The 16,552-nt window shown below is 33.2% G+C and overlaps 1 protein-coding gene across 1 annotated transcript in view; it reads right to left on the reverse strand.

The window, feature by feature from the left end:
* Positions 1 to 15,072, reverse strand: part of LOC108451432 (receptor kinase-like protein Xa21) — a 44,031-nt gene extending 28,959 nt beyond the window's left edge. Inside the window, exons 1-2 of the mRNA XM_017749123.2 lie at positions 15,016 to 15,072; positions 14,481 to 14,537 (exon numbers count right to left, since the gene is read on the reverse strand). Coding sequence (XP_017604612.2) covers positions 14,481 to 14,537; positions 15,016 to 15,072 — 114 coding nt within the window. The remainder of the gene's footprint in view (positions 1 to 14,480; positions 14,538 to 15,015) is intronic.
* Positions 15,073 to 16,552: the final 1,480 nt, after the last annotated feature.

A 16,552-nucleotide genomic window follows, 5' to 3' on the forward strand; every position in this document is an offset into this window, starting at 1 on the left:
ATGTCCAAAATTGAGCACAAGAGCAGAGACACGGGCTTGTGTCTCAGTCGTGTGTTCTACACGGCCTTGAACATAGGCATGTGCCCCTGCCGTGTGAAGTCTGCACCTATTTTATGAAAAATTATGAAAATTAAATCGACCACACGGCCTAGTACACAGGCATGTAGCATAGCCGTGTAGCACAAGTCAGAGAGCACCCTAAATTGAACACGGTCTGAAGCACGGGCATGTCCCCTGGACCACACCGGCGTGTGAGCCCTGCATCTAGCAAAAATTTTCTAAGTTCTGTAAAAATTTCTAAAGTTCTCGGTTTTGTCCTGAACCACTTCCAAAGCATGTTTTGGGCCTCGTAGGCTCGTATTAGGGACTTTATGATTAGATGCAAATGGGTTTAATTTGGACCCAAATTTATGACTCGGAATTGTATGATTGTTTGTGATGTGAGTCCGGTAATACCTCGTACCTATTTCGACGTCAAATACTAGTAAGGGGTGGTACATTGTTAGCCTTCACTGACCCTATGATAGACCCACAATCGATTCGGATGACCCGTGCGACCCTACAGAATATTTCAGTATGATGGGCTCACATGCTTGTGTGGGCCCACACGACCAGATTGGCCTTGCCCATGTGGCCCACATGGCCTGGCCAAATAATCCACACACTAGTGTTAAAAGCCCGTGTGGGCCCATAGGGCCACCCTCGAGGCACCACGAGGCCGTATCTTGCACACGGCCAATCCTTCGTCTATCACATGACTATGTCCTTGCACACGACCTACCATACAGGTGACCACACACCCATGAGGCGTCGACAATGGCCATTTTTGGCTTTTACCGGAACTTAGTTTTTCGAGTTACAGGTACATACCTGGTAACGATTCGATGCAGAAACAATCTCGGGCCTCCAAAAACCTAAATATTGACTAATATAACACCACATTAGCTATTAAGAACGACACTAAACCAAACTACAATGAATTAAGCAACTCCAAAAACTACCAAAATCTTTACTTTCAAACGAGAAGCGAAGCTTCCGTACAAAAAGAGTGCCGATTAGCAACCTCCAGGCCCTCAGCAACATCTAAACAAGAAACAGCACATTACTAAACGCGATATCGATCCCCATAATTCCAAAACTTCAAGAGAACTTCCCTATAATACCTTACCGCGATGATTCTTAAGAAAGAATAGCAAACAGGAATCAAAAGAAACGGCGATCAAAAGTGAAAGTTTGAGAAAGAACATTTGGGGAAGAACGTAAGAAAAATTGCAGAGGAAATTTCAGTAGAAAGAATAAAAACTAATTGGATATTTCCCCAACTTTACACTACAATACAATCTCAACCACCTCAGCATTTAAATTAAATTGAAACTCTACCAGTCAACCAAGCCAAAAATAAAACTCCCTCACTAATGCCGAGATTCAAACACAAGACCCCCAACACACTAACTCCCTTACCACTCAAACCAACAAGCTCATTCTAATATAGAATTTTAGGAAATTAAATATAAGCCATTGAACAGAGATAGGGCTTAATTCCAAAAATAACAAAAATTGCTAAAGGTAAGGCTTTAACTTGGGACCTCTCACACACACCTAGAACACTTAACCACTGAAGCAGATACACAATTGTGTCAAATTTTACAGAAGCAGAAATAAATTATTTGGGGCGTTACAAAAAGTACAAAAAAACACGTTTATTATCAAAATAATAATCCATCCCAAGACTTAAATGAAGAAAATTCACCATCCAACTGTAGACTATTTTATCTATATATACACACTATATTTATTCTTCATGCAAATGTTTATTATGTTTAAAAATTTAAATATATGGTTAATTGAGTTTTAGTTGAGTTAATATTGATATTGTTGTCGAGTTCAAAAGAACGTGAGTTCAATCATGTTTAAATATGTTTTATCCTCTAATTTAGGAGTTGGAGAGGATTCTCAATAGTTAAATTATATAAGTTTTTGTCTATTTAAAATGATTTATAAATAATATAAGTAGAATTTTTTAAAAAATACATATTCATATTGATCGGCTTTTTCATTATTAGACCTTTTTTCCCCATAAGTAAAAGTATTTATCTAATTCAAATTCTGGGTTTAAATAAGGGTTTTTGAATTCTAGGTTTTTTTAAAACATTTGTGAGAGTTTTTGCCAAATTTTATGTTTTTAGAACGCATAACTAAGTTGATTTTTAATTAGTTTTTCAAACGAGTCTATGCAATTCCTCAAAAATCTAGTCATAGCGTCTAGGTCAGGTTTGGGGGTGTTACACTGACATTACTAAAGTTAATCTTAATCTATTTAGTCTAATCTAAACATTAATATTCTCTTCTAAGAAAAATCAAGATTATCAAATGATTACAACTAGGTAGTTAGACAATCAAATTAAATAAGCATAAAACTTAATAAATAAATAGTGAAGATTGAAACAATCAAAGAAAAATAAATGAATTAACTAAGAAATAAGGATCCATTATTATTTCAAGAAAACAGAGTTTAGTTTATATTGAGTTGAGAAAACCAAAAAGGAGATTCCAAACAAACTTGTGATAATGGGAACAATGTCAATAGATCATATTCAAGTTGTTTGACTTGAGAAAGAAAGATTCGGATCTAACCTGAAAAGAAGAAACCAAACAGATTTAGGAAAACAAGAAAAAACAAAGAAAAAAACTAAAATGAGAAATTTAAGAATAAATAATAAATATTAAAAATAATAAATAAATAAATTATAGAATAAAAAGTGGCAGATGGAATGAATAAATGATGGGTATGAATAAACGATGGATATGACATATAGATGGATAAGTGTCTGATAACTCTTGAACAAAGTTATATTTCACGCCTTTAAACCTAGCCAATTGCTTGTTTTTAAGTACATTTTGTTTCATTTTAAGACATTTTTGTTGGCATTTTTAATATTGTATTAGGACTTAGACTGTGTTGGAATTAGGTACTTTTAATCGCTTGCGGTTGAGTTTTTTGTGTGTTGGTATGGTAAGAACATGCTTTAGAACAAGGAAATAAAGGAGTAAAGTTTTGTTAGGGAAAACGTGCATACAGATTGCCATCACGGATGCCCTGGCAATGCTAGGAAGACCAAGTTCAAATTTTTTGAGCAACAGTCCCAATTCAAATTCAAACTTGTATGAGATAAATCCCCCTAAAAGAGGAGCATTGTTGTTAGTTGACCCTAGCCTAATCTATCTATTAAAGCCAATGAAGGGGATCTCACAAAAGGTAGAAAAAAGTGGGAGAGATCCTTAGGCGTGAATAAGGGTTCAACTACGCAAAGGAAAGGAAGTAGAAGGCAGTCATTCTTAGCCATCACAGGATGTTAAGCTGCCAAAGTGTGGACTGGGTAAGTGAAAGTTGTTTCCCAAAGTTCTTTCGTTATTTCCATCAGTGTTCCTTCAAAAGATTGAATTGAAGTAGTTGAACACAATGTCGGATAATATTTTGGTTTGAAATTTTATTTCTCAACCTATGAGCTAAATCTCATAGGGTTGAGATTACTTTCAATGAAACCTTAAATTGTTTTTATGGATGCAATATATATCTAATTTATATTACTGTTTCATTTGATTGTTCTTATTTCTTAATTAAAATGCAAATGATCTCTAGACATAGAAGACTGTTCGTATACTTATAAACTGATTCTAATTCTAAAAGGGTTGGATTAAAATTAAATGAAATGAGCAAGTATTCGATAGAAACTTGTAGTCGACTGTAGACAAAGAGTCACAATCATACATAAGGAACCCATGCAAGATATCTAAAAAGCCTTTAGACATGAGCAAGTCAGCTTGAGGTTTTTCTCTCACGAGAGGCAGACCATTTTAGAACTCTTCTATGTTGTAAAGTAGATACGATTTTGCCAAGGCATTATTGACAATAAGGGTTGATTCTGGGTAATCCTGACCTTCCAAATCCACATCGTATATCCTTTATTCTTTTACATAGTATCTTTTTCACATCATTATTAGTTATTTATTTGTTCATTTACATAATATTCCCATAGTAATTCTCATAATTGCCATTACATTTCTACTCTCCGTTTGCCATAACATTACCAATTATTCATTAATTCCACATATTGCTTACATCATTACTCTACTAATTGCCATTCCATATTTATCATTGAATTTGCCATAGCATTAATAGCATTTTATTATAATAACTTCACCAATTTTGTGCCTCAATCTGATCCTCGTGGGAACTATACTCACCCATCACTTTATTACTTGATTCAACGTGTATATTTCCACAAATCGCATATCATTTCACATGCGACAGTGTCCAATTGAACCCTTTGAGATATAAACTCAAACAAACTCAATTAATGGCTTGAATCAATCCACCAAGAATAATCCTTAGCAAATTAAAAGATGAAGAATGAATTCCCATGACTCTTTAATGAAAATTGAAAAGATAATTGCTTCTAAAAATCACAAGAAACAATCTTGCACAAAGAAACTAACTCTCAGAGTTGAAAATTTTAGTAATGAGCAAAAACAATAGCGTCTCTAATAAACATGAAGGGGCCTTTACATAAGCTAGATAAGTACATCCAAATAAAAATTTTGAAGTATCCTAAAACTTTAATTAATTTAAGCAAAAAGTAATTTTCAATTAAAATAGTCATAATTTCCGTAGTAATCCCGTCTAGAAATTCTACTCACACAGTCATCACTAAAATAGTTATAATTTGACTCTTGAACTCGAAATTGAGTGAATAAAAGTGTGTTTCGAACTTAAGTAATAGATCTAAGAACTGTATGAAGACATTTCAATCGAAAAATGTCTGGATCTCATCCAAAAAGTAATTGCAAGTTAACTCATTTTCCAAACTTGAAAATTGACAGCTTCGGTGAATGGAATTTAATAAAGTTCACCCCATCTGCTCATGTATAAACTTGCATTGGTAAAAAGTAAAAAGAAATAATCTATAGAGAACATAGTTGAAGAATTTATGAAAATTTATTCAGATATATTTTTCTTCTAGTCTTTGTAAGCTTGAAGTTTCCCTTGGTGTGAGAGAGTTGTTCCATACCTTCTAAGTTATTTTTTTTTCTTTTTCTTCTTTTTCTTTCTCTTCGATCTCGTTACCTAAGGGTGTTCAAACGACTAATTTAATTAATATCCAAACGAAACTATCAATAACTGAAATTTTGAAACCCTTAGTCGTTAATCAAATCAAAATATTTTTGAAACCTATTAACCAGCCTGGTTGATTTCGGTTAATTAGGGCAGTTAACCGAAATTTGTACATTGTTTGTTTTTGTTCAAACAATTTTAAAACAAAAAAAAAAGTCCACGAAAATTTTTTCTTTGTTTTTAATTCAAAAAATTTAAAAGAATTAAAAATAACATAATAACAACACTAAATGAAAAACATAATAGCATTCATTATATTACAAAGCATAATTATTATTTTTACTTTTTGTTGACTTTTAGTTTAATTTTAGTTTTTTTAAATATTTTTAGTTTTCATATTTTTGTTAAGCTTATTATAAGAAAACTTATAAATCCATTATTTTTTATATATTGGGTTTGTATAATGTATTGGACCTGTCTATAATATATTGGGCCTATAATATATTTTATTGATTTCATTAATCAATTAATTCGGTTAATTAGTCAATTTCAAACTAAACTAATCGGAAAACAAAATCTTTAGGAACATTTAAACAACTCCCAACCAAATTAGATTCGTTGATTGACTGTTTAATCAAATTTATTAGGTTTGATAAATTAATTCGTTAATACCGAAAAATGCACACCCCTATCATCACCTTTGTTTGTAGGGCTTTTAATCATGTTGCTCCACCTGATGCAGAAGTTGAGGTGGAATGAACTGCTTGCTACCAAAATTTTTGAATTACAGAGCATGCTCCACCGCAATGAATCAAATTTGGTGGAGTGGAAGACTTTTATTCACTACTTTATGCTCTATGCTCCAAGTCTTCTATTCTTCTTCCGAGACCTACAATGGGAAAAAAAATAAGAAATAAGTCTAAACTAACTCTGAAAATTAGAAATTTTGAACAAAAGTGAAATAACATATAATTAATCCATAAAAACTATAAAATGCAATAAAAACTAACCTAAATATTAAAATTACCTCCTAAAATGCTATGGAAACTATACTAAAATAACACTAAATATGAGAGTTATCAGAAGAGACCTAAAAAAGCCAATCGAGTAGATGATTTCAACTATTGCAAATACCATCAGTTGATTAGCCATCCTCTTGAGAAGATCATTGAGTTCAAAGAAAAATTCATACAATTCCATGAAGAAGAAAAAGTCATGTTTGAAAAAGAAGTGGCATTATCAAACTTGACATCAATGCTATGGTTTCTTAATGCAATATTATGGACAGATTCATCAAATTTGGCTCTTTTAATCCTATTACACTAGCTCTAAGTAGAAGTAAGATGGTGGATTTCGAAGGGATTGGAGGCAATCATCTATTTTTGGAATCTCAGAATGATCATGATTGGACTCTAGTCACATCTCAAAAAAGCCAATAAAAAGCATCTCTCCTAGGTATAAGCTTATATTGTCACATTGCTCTTAAGCCCGAGCATAAATTGTTCATCCAAAATGATGATGCTCCCAAGCATGAGCTTAAGCTGTTCATCTAATGATCCTAAGAAAGAGCCTAAACTATTCAACCCAAACGGTCATGCTTTAAGCACAATCTTAAACTATTCATAAAAAATAAATAAAGATCCTCCGAAGCACGAGCTTAAACTATTCATACGAAATAAATGATGACCTCCTAAGCATGAATTTAAATTGTTCATACATAATAAATGATGATACTCCTAAGCACGAGCTTAAATTGCAGTCCAAAAAAATTGAACTACGTTATAACTTGAAGGTATGTAAATAACCTAATTTCATTTCCAAGTTCAGTCCATATGAAGAAAAATATTGAAGGTGTCCTTTGAAATAAATTCTTCAAAGTAGGAAGCAAATAAAATTTCAAGACTTGTCCCCTTTCTACGCCCAACAAAAGTCAGAATTCATCATTTGTTACTATTGTTTATCTCTAACTAAATTAATGAAGAGATAAATCAAGAAATTAAATCATTTTAGAATTCTCTTATAAAGAAACCATATTCTTTAAGGATTACTTTATCTCTAATTAATTAAATTAATAAGATATGAATAATAATCATAGATGTAATGCCCCAAATTTCTTATTTTTGTTCTTGTAAATTTTGATACAAATTTGTATTTGCTTCAATGGTTAAGTGTTATGGGTGTGTGTGAGAGGTCCCAAGTTCAAGCCATGCCTTTGGCAAATTTTGAATTTTTTTCTAAGTTAAGCATCACTCTTGTTCAATAGGATTTTATTTAATTGTTTGTAAAACCATATTAGAATGGGCCAGTTGGTCTAGTGGTTAAGTGGAGTGTTGGTGTGTTAGAGGTCTTATGTTCAATTCTCTGTGATGGCAAGGAGTAGTATTTTTGCTTAAAGTTCAGCCAGAGTTGTGCTGAACTGGGATTCTGAGTGGTGGATGTGTAGTGGGAGTTGAGGGAGAAAATTAAGGGATTGAGATAGGGTAGGTAGTGGGATTTGAGTAAAACAGTTTCCCAAGAATTCTCTCTGCAAAAAAAAAAAACTGATCATCTTCTCCTCTACTTCTTCTTTTTTATTTTTTTTCTTCTTTCTCTTCTTCTCTATTCTCTGCCAAATTTTTGGTTCTTTGTCCTCCCTCTCTATTCGATTTTTCCTTTAGTCTCCATTCTGATCAATGATTGAAGGCATATGTTCTCTCTTTCACTCTTCTTTTTTGTCGTCGCCCCTTTCATTCTTTGCTGTCGATTTCCTTCTTTGGTTCTCCTTCTATTTCTAAATTTTCTGTGGCTCATTAATTTGGCTTTTGCACGATATCGATAAGTTTCGATTCTTGCTAGTCTTAACGTTTCTGGTTGCTTTCTAAAAGGGGTTCCTTTTTGGTGTTTAGGAGTTAGTCAAGGGACTAAAAATTGTTCCCAATTGATGAGTTGAGTGTGTGTATTCCTCGTTTCGATCGAAGTAAGGGTTTCGATAGTTATGAATGAACGTCTAGTTACAATACTGTTTAAGTCTCAGTTATGTTACTGAAATTGGGGCTTTGATTTGTCAATTTTAGGTACTGGAGTGCTCGTGAGAGATTAGGCATAAAAAATGATACAGGTGTGTACTCAGTTGCACAAAAAATGAAGTTTTAAAAAAAGCCAAAAACCTCACTATCGATGCCACCTTGGCGTGTGGTTGCCCGTATGGTAGGCCGTGTGCCCTAACACAGTCGTGTGATCGACGAGGCCAGGCAGTTCACCAAGGCCAATTTGGGTCATGTGGGCCTACACGGGCAGGCCACATGTGCATGTGAGCCCAATTTTACTAAAATGACTGTTAAGGTTGCAAGGGTCGCCCAAGTCGACTGTGAACCTTCGGTAGGGTCGGTAAGCACTACTTAGATCCTTAACTGTGTGATATTGAATGTGTGAATTATGTACTGAGCATGTTATAAATAAGTATGTATACTGAACTGAATGTGTATCTGACAAACCTGTGGTAGCATGACATTTCATTGTATGTTGCATTGCATTGGGTTGGGTTGATATTATTTAGAGGAAGTGTACTGAAAGGCTTTTAAGCCTAATATACTGGTAGCTCAGCTACAAATTACTATTTTGTGCCGTATTCGGTACTATCTAGAGTGTAGAGATGGGTGGGTTGATTTAATCCCCACATGGAGTGTAGGGCTAGATGGAGATGGTGTGTAGAGGCTGGTTGGGTAAGGCTTTGTTACTAAAAACTACATGGCTGATACTGATACGGAGATGGGCTAAAGCCCAAACCATTACTGATACTGAAAGGGGCTTAGGCCCAAGACTGTTTGACTGTGCACTGTGATTACTGATTGTTTGTTGTTTTTATTTTTAGTCTATTTTTACTGGTGAAATTTTTTGGGTTGCAATTGGAATTTTGGACTTTGGTTTGGTTTTAGGTTTTAATTATCTTTACCTTATGGATTACAACTGCTAGTAGTAGGAAACCTCAGTTTTCAAAAGAAACAAATGATTTTTGGAAATGCCTGATTGTTTAAATTGTTTTAGAAGCTTCCGCAATGAATAACATTTTAAAACTATCAACTAAATGAGTAACATGATTTTGGAACTAATAAGATATTAAGATAAGAAATTCAATGGAAATGGTTTTATCGCTACGGCACGGTTTTCAAACACCCTATCATTTGACATCGCTAGATCCGACCATAACATCTAGGCCTTGTTTGGGTGTTACAATAGAGTTTAAATTCTGATAGAACACTCAAATGAAAGATTTAAATTCTACAAGAACTCTCCTACATCTAAGTGATTGACACTATAAAAATAGATTACCTCCAAGTCATTCTACACATTCATAAGTTCAAGAAGTTCAAAAATTATTTACAAAAATATTTGAAGAAACTAAAGAAGTAGAAGAAATTCTGATGAATATCATATCAGTTCTAAAGAAAAGTAGCCTTCTATCCAATTCAACTGAGAGGACCATATCAATCGAAGAGGAGACCTTCCAGATGTCACACCCGCGTCCTAACCTGGGGGATTATTTGTAAGGATGAAAATTTAAGGGGGAGTGAGCTATAACGCTTAGTGTGAGTTCATTCACAATAAATTCAATGAAAACAGTTGGTAAAACACATTAAATAATATCGTATAAAACAATCATAGTCAGATAACAGTTCAGAATGTTTGTTTTACAATTTAACCACCAATAGTCTCACAATATTCACAGTTGTAATTTTACAATATCAAATTTCCACATCATTCACAATATTCACACATATATATAAATATATCATAACAGAATTCCAGATTTGTGTGCACATGATTTAGAAGATGCCATACAATTCCCAGTTTTAACAGAATAAATCCTACCCCACATTACATACCATAATGGGGGTAACCCTAAACTCCCTTCTCCAACACACTGGGTTGTGAATAAACCACTATTGGTTCACATATAATAACAATCATTTGGCTATGGACACACAACAAGTCCCCACAGTTGGATTCTAGCTTTGGTTGTGGGCTCACAGCAAAAAATTCTGTAAATGAAGCTTGCTTTTGCTTGTAGATTATACAACATATACCCGCACTTGGAATCTTCCTTTGGCTGTGGATGCACTGTAACACCTCAAACCTGACCTAAACATTACGGCCGAATTTTAAGGAGTTACTTTAACTCGCTAGAAACCCAGAAATTTACTTTGAAATCATATGGTTAAACTAGTGCTCACTTTGATAAATTTTTTTCCATTTTTAGGGAAAATTCTTGTTAAAATTGTTACTTTATAACAATAAAACATTAAAGTTATTGTATCTTTTTGTAGCGGAATCTACTGATTTATAAGGTTTGGAAAATTGTGGTTTAGTTTACAACAAATCATTTTGCAAATAGAAATTTAATACTACTTAATTTGGACAAGCACGCTAAAATGAAAGCAAAGTCCAAAATAATTTACAGTTTAAAAGTCTAAAAAGTCCAAATAAAACATAAAGTCCATTTAAACCAAATTATAGAAAGTGTAGCACCCCAAATCCGGCCTGGACGTTATGGTTGAATCTGGATGTGTTGCAAAAAAAAAAAAGTTTATAAAACAACTTCGTTGTTATTGGCAAATCATCGTAACCGTTATAACTTAGTATGTCTGATTTGTTTGGAAAACTTATTGATATACTTATTTGATTTAAAATCATTACATGCTTATGCCTTTCTATTAAACCGAAAGTTTTTCAGCAGAGTTTATTTAAAACGTCATATTTTGGCAAATCAAATTGTTTCTTGAAAACCATTATTTCAAAAAAGTTGTCATTTTCTGAAAAATCGTTTTATCAGTTGTTACGCTGAGAAAACCAAAATAAAATCCAAAACCAAAAATAGTCCCAAAAAGTCCAGAGAGTCCCAAAATTACAAAACTCTCAAAACTAGAAAAGTTTAAACTAATTTTAAAAGAATGAAATTTTACGGAAATGTGGGCACCATTGAGCTTCCGTCGCATCGACTTGCCTAAATATGAGGGTTACTTGAACAGAACAAACAAACAAAAAGTGAGTTTTGAAACTCAGTGTGTAACGCGTATATAAACAAAAATTCAGATTCAATCTCATGCAGAACAAATACAGATGTAAACCTTTTATAGAATCATAATTATATAGATACAAATGTGCAACATCCTACCCTCACCCTCTACACACCAACTCTGACCATTCCATCACACCATGTGGGGTATAAAACACCAATCCAGCCTTACACACTGTATAAAAATAGGTCACCTCTAGCTCATTCTACACATTCACAAATTCAAGAAGTTAAAAAATTCCTTACAAAAATATTTGAAGAAACTAAAGAACTAAAAGAAATTCTAATGAACATCATATCAGTTCTAAAGAAAAGTCGCCTCCTATCGGATTCAACTGAGAGGAGACTGTCAACCGAAGAGAAGAATCAAAGGAGTTTTGTTTGTAAAGAAATTCAAAACTTGTACTCTCTTCGAAATTATAAACAAAATTTAATGCAAAATTTTCAAGTCAATTTTTAACTTGAAATTTGTGTGTACAATATATATGAGAAAGAATCCATTTACATTATATAAAACTAGTGTATGTATAATATAGAAATATTTATCAATAAAGTTTTTAAAGTATGCATCTGTGATTAAAACCAAAATAATAATAATAATCAATCACTTTATTTGACTAACTTTTCCCTACAAGTCTTTAGTATGGAGACAAATCACTTTAATCAGTCTTTGGAACTATTAACTGACATTTCCACCATTGATTTGAAAATCCTAACCCATCAATTCACTCTAAATGAAACGAGATCCACGAGTGTTTGGTGTTTTATTTTTAAAATGTATTTAGGTGATTGTTTATTAATTTTATTTGTTTATATTTAAATCAAATGTAATAAATTGTTGAATTTTGTAATATAGGGACAATATACTTCTTATTATAATAATATATGGACTATCTACATTTTTAACTTGCTACTTCTCATTTTAATTTAATTTATTTTGAAAAACATGAAAATCTAAATGATTAAATTAAGGCTTAACTTTTCACTAACCTTAGTTCATTTTAACTTTTCACTAACCTTAGTTTATTTAGTCTAACTTTTCACAATTTAATATACTTATTTCATGTTTCATACTAACAAATTTTCTTTTTGGTCAAAAGAAAAAACAACTATACTTTCTTTAATCCCAAAGTTAAGGCTTTAGGAATCAAAATAATATTATATTAAAGATGATAGTTAAGTTTTTATTTTTAGTATGATTAATGACTTTAAAAAGGTTCCACTAATGAGATATACTAAAGAAAAGAGTAACTTTCTTTTTAGGATAACTAATTTCTAAATTATGTATTACTTGAAATCTTAATTACACTTTAAAAGTAGGAAGTGGTAACTATTTATTTTTAATAAAAAGCGGGTTCATGTATAATTGATTAGTAACCATAATTTGAAAATATTAAAACTTAAATTAAATGTCATGCAAAATAAAACAAGCTTAAACCTAAATGTCATGCCACAGTTCAAAATAATTTATTGTAGTCTTCAAAAAAAAATCATATAATGAACTTAAAATATCTTTTTTAATTTAATAATGTGTCGAGATCTTACAGATGTCACGCCTGCATCCTAACCTGGTGGGTTATCTGTAAGGATGAAAATTTAAGGGGGAGTGAGCTATGACGCTTAGTTTGAGTTCATTCACAATAAATTCAATGCAAACGGTTGGTAAGACACATTAAAACAATCACAGTTAGATTACAGTTCAGAATGTCAATTTTACAATTTAACCACCAATAGTATCACAGTATTCACAGTTGTAATTTTAGAATATCAAATTTCTGCATCATTCACAATATTCACATATATATAAATATATCATAACAGAATTCCAGATTTGTATGTACATGATTCAGAAGATGCCATACAATTTTGGGTTTTAACAGAATAAATCCTATCCCACTTTACATACCATAATGGGAGTTCCCCTAAACTCCCTTCTCCAACACACTGGGTTGTGGATAAACCACTACTGGTTCACAAATAATAACTATAGTTTGGCTGTGGACACACAGCAAGTCCCCACATTTGGATTCTAGCTTTGGTTGTAGGTTCACAGCAAAAAAATCTACAAATGAACCCTGCTTTTACCTATAGATTATACAACAAATACCTGCAGTTGGAATCTGCTTTTGGCTATAGATGCACTGTAACACCTCAAACCTGACCTAAACATTTCTGCCGAATTTTAAGAAGTTACTTTAACTCGCTAGAAAACCCAAAAATTTACTTTGAAATCATGTGGTTAAACTAGTGTTCAATTTGATAAATCGTTTTCCAGTTTTAGGGAAAATTCTTGTTAAAATTGTTACTTTATTGCAATAAAACATTAAAATGATTGTATCATTTTGTAGCAGAATCTACTGACTTATAAGGTTTTGAAAATCGTGTTTAGTTTGCAACAAATCATTTTGCAAATAGAAATTTAATACTACTTAATTTGGAAAAGCACGCTAAAACGAAAGCAAAGTCCAAAATAATTTACGGTTTAAAATTCTAAAAAGTCTAAATTAAACATAAAGTCCATTTAAACCAGTTTATCAAAAGTATAGCACCCAAACCTGGCCTGGACGTTATGGTCGAATCTGGATGTGTTACAAAAAAAAGTTTATAAAACAACTTTCTTGTTATTGGCAAATCATCGTAACTGTTATTACTTAGTATGTCCAATTTGTTTGGAAAACTTATTGATGTACTTATTTGATTTAAAATCATTGCATGCTTATGCCTTTCTATTAAACCGAATATTTTGCATCGAAGTTTATTTAAAACGTCATATTTTGGCAAATCAAATTGTTTCTTGAAAACCGTTATTTCAAAAAAGTTGTTGTTTTCAGAAAAACCGTTTTATCAGTTGTTACGCTTAGAAAACCAAAGTAAAATCCAAAACCAAAAACAGTCCCAAAAAGTCCAGAGAGCCTCAAAATTACAAAACTCTCAATACCAGAAAAGTTTAAACTAATTTTAAAAGAATGAAATTTTACGAAAATGTGGTCACCATTGAGCTTTCATCGCACTGACCCACCTAAATCTGAAGGTTACTTGAACAGAACAAACAAATGGATAGTGAGTTTTGAAACTTAGTGTGTAACGCGTATATAAACAAAAATTTAGAATCAATCTCATGTAGAACTGATACAAATGTAAACCTTTTATAGAATCAGAACTATACAGATACAAATATGCAACATCCTACCCTCATCCTCTACAGACCAACTCTGACCATCCCATCACATCGCGTGGGGTATAAAACACCCGCCGAGCCCTACATACCGTATAGTGTTTATATGACACTTTTCAAAATAATCGCAGCAGAGTTGCCAGTATATAGGCAAGATATCGCCTCACACAGGGCACTTCCTCCTCATAAGAGAAATCCTGCCCCATATCCAGATACAAACATAATAACAGGTAAAACAAATTAATAAATACTGAAGTTAACATGCGTATAACAGATATTACACATGCTTATACATAACAGAACAGATCATATATATCGTATTCCATAATACTCATATAAATGTTATTTACATCAATTTCAATCTAACAAAGTAGCAGATTTCATACTTTGAGGCTTATACCACACATACTGACCCTAAGGAGGCCTACAGTTGATCGAGACGACATGTACAGCCCTAGGGGAAAATTCTGCAATTCGAGCCCACATGCCCTTGTGAGCCCACACGCCCAAAATGGTCTTGCCCGTGTGTACGGCCCAAAATGGCCTAGGCCTTGTGTCACGCACAAGCGTGTGTCGCACGCAACCTACCACATGGCCAGTCACAGAGTCATTTGACATTGCAAGCCCAATTTTTGGCTTTCACAGATCGCTGTTTCTCGCGTTTTCGTTGCATACCTGGTTCGATTCTGAAGTAAAAGCAACCCCAAGACCACCGAAACCCAAAAACACCATTCCAACACCCAATTTTAGTGAACATTTACAAAACTCAAACAAAAACTATCCAAAAACATAGCCTGACAATAGCATCCAACGTACTCGCACACTTACCATCAACGAACAGGAAATGCCCAACACTCAATTCATTGGAGGAGCACCAATTATGATAATGCAAAAATTTTGTGGATTATCAACACTATCGATCCAAAGGTAAGATTGATGCTTTCCAATTATGATAATGCAAAAATTTTGTGGGGTGGTTTACATGAATGTTTTTTTGTTGTCAACGATCAACTTATTCAAAAATTAAAGAAAATATTAGTCGTTGTGAGCAAACCAAGACTATGACTGTTGTAGTTTATTTTAGTAAATTAAAGGTTTTGTGGGATGAACTAGATAATCATTAACCTTTGATTCTTTGATTTTTTGCAAGTTTGGACAATGTTTATGTGACTTAGGGAAGGCGCATGAACAACATCGTGAGCATGATTAACTTTATCAATTTCTTCTTGCTCTTTATTCTAATTGTTATGCTCAAATTAAGTCTACACTATTTTCCCAAGATCCTTTGCCTTTCTTAAATCAGGCATTCCAGCAAATTACTCAGGAGGAATGCGTACGTGGAATTGTACTAATCAAGAAAGAGAAGCCTGAGATTTTGGGCTTTGCTGTGCGTACAGAAGGTCATAACAAAGGCCAAGCTGATCATATTGATAAGTTAACCTTACTATGCACTCATTTCCATTGCAAAAGGTATGATGTCGCTACCTATTTTGAATTACATAGCCATCTAGATTGGTGGTTCAAGAAGTATGGGAAGTCGGAGATGAAAAGTGATGGTCGCAGTGGCAAGACAAGTGCCACATCTTCCACATATCAAGTTTCTCGTGGAAAAGGCTGTGTGCAAGCTAACACTACTTCCGTAGATACTAGCCATGGAGCAATATCAGCATAGAACACAGCAAGGGTAGCGCAAGTGTCAAGGGGTGACACTTTTTGGGTTACCGTTGAGCAATAACAATCTCTTCTGGCGGTGTTCAGTAATAAACAATCAGCTTTCACTCGGTTGAATAGTAAGTCCAAGAATAATTGGATTCTTGATACAGGGTTTTAAATCATGTTATGGGTGATCTTATGTGTTTGACGAATGTGAGAGATGTTGTAGCATGTTCTGTAGGACTCCCTGATGGCCAACTAGTGGTAGCTACTAAAGAAAGAATGGTTAAATTGAGAGACAAAATTCACTTAAAACACATTCTTTACGTTCTGAAATTAAATTGTAATTTAATTTTGATTTACCAGTTGAATGATGATATGAATTGTTTTATCTAATTTTTTACTAACATATGTGCTATTCAGAACCTTCATTCGAAGGAGCCGATTGGAGCGGGTGAGAGACGGGATGAACTTTACTACTTCCTATAGATTTTGATGGTTAAAGTGGTTTCAGTTGAAGCTCCATCCTCTTTGGAACTTTGGCATAGAAGACTAGGTC

Source organism: Gossypium arboreum, chromosome 5 (genome assembly GCF_025698485.1).
Source record: "Gossypium arboreum isolate Shixiya-1 chromosome 5, ASM2569848v2, whole genome shotgun sequence".
NCBI classification, from domain to species: Eukaryota; Viridiplantae; Streptophyta; class Magnoliopsida; order Malvales; family Malvaceae; genus Gossypium; species Gossypium arboreum.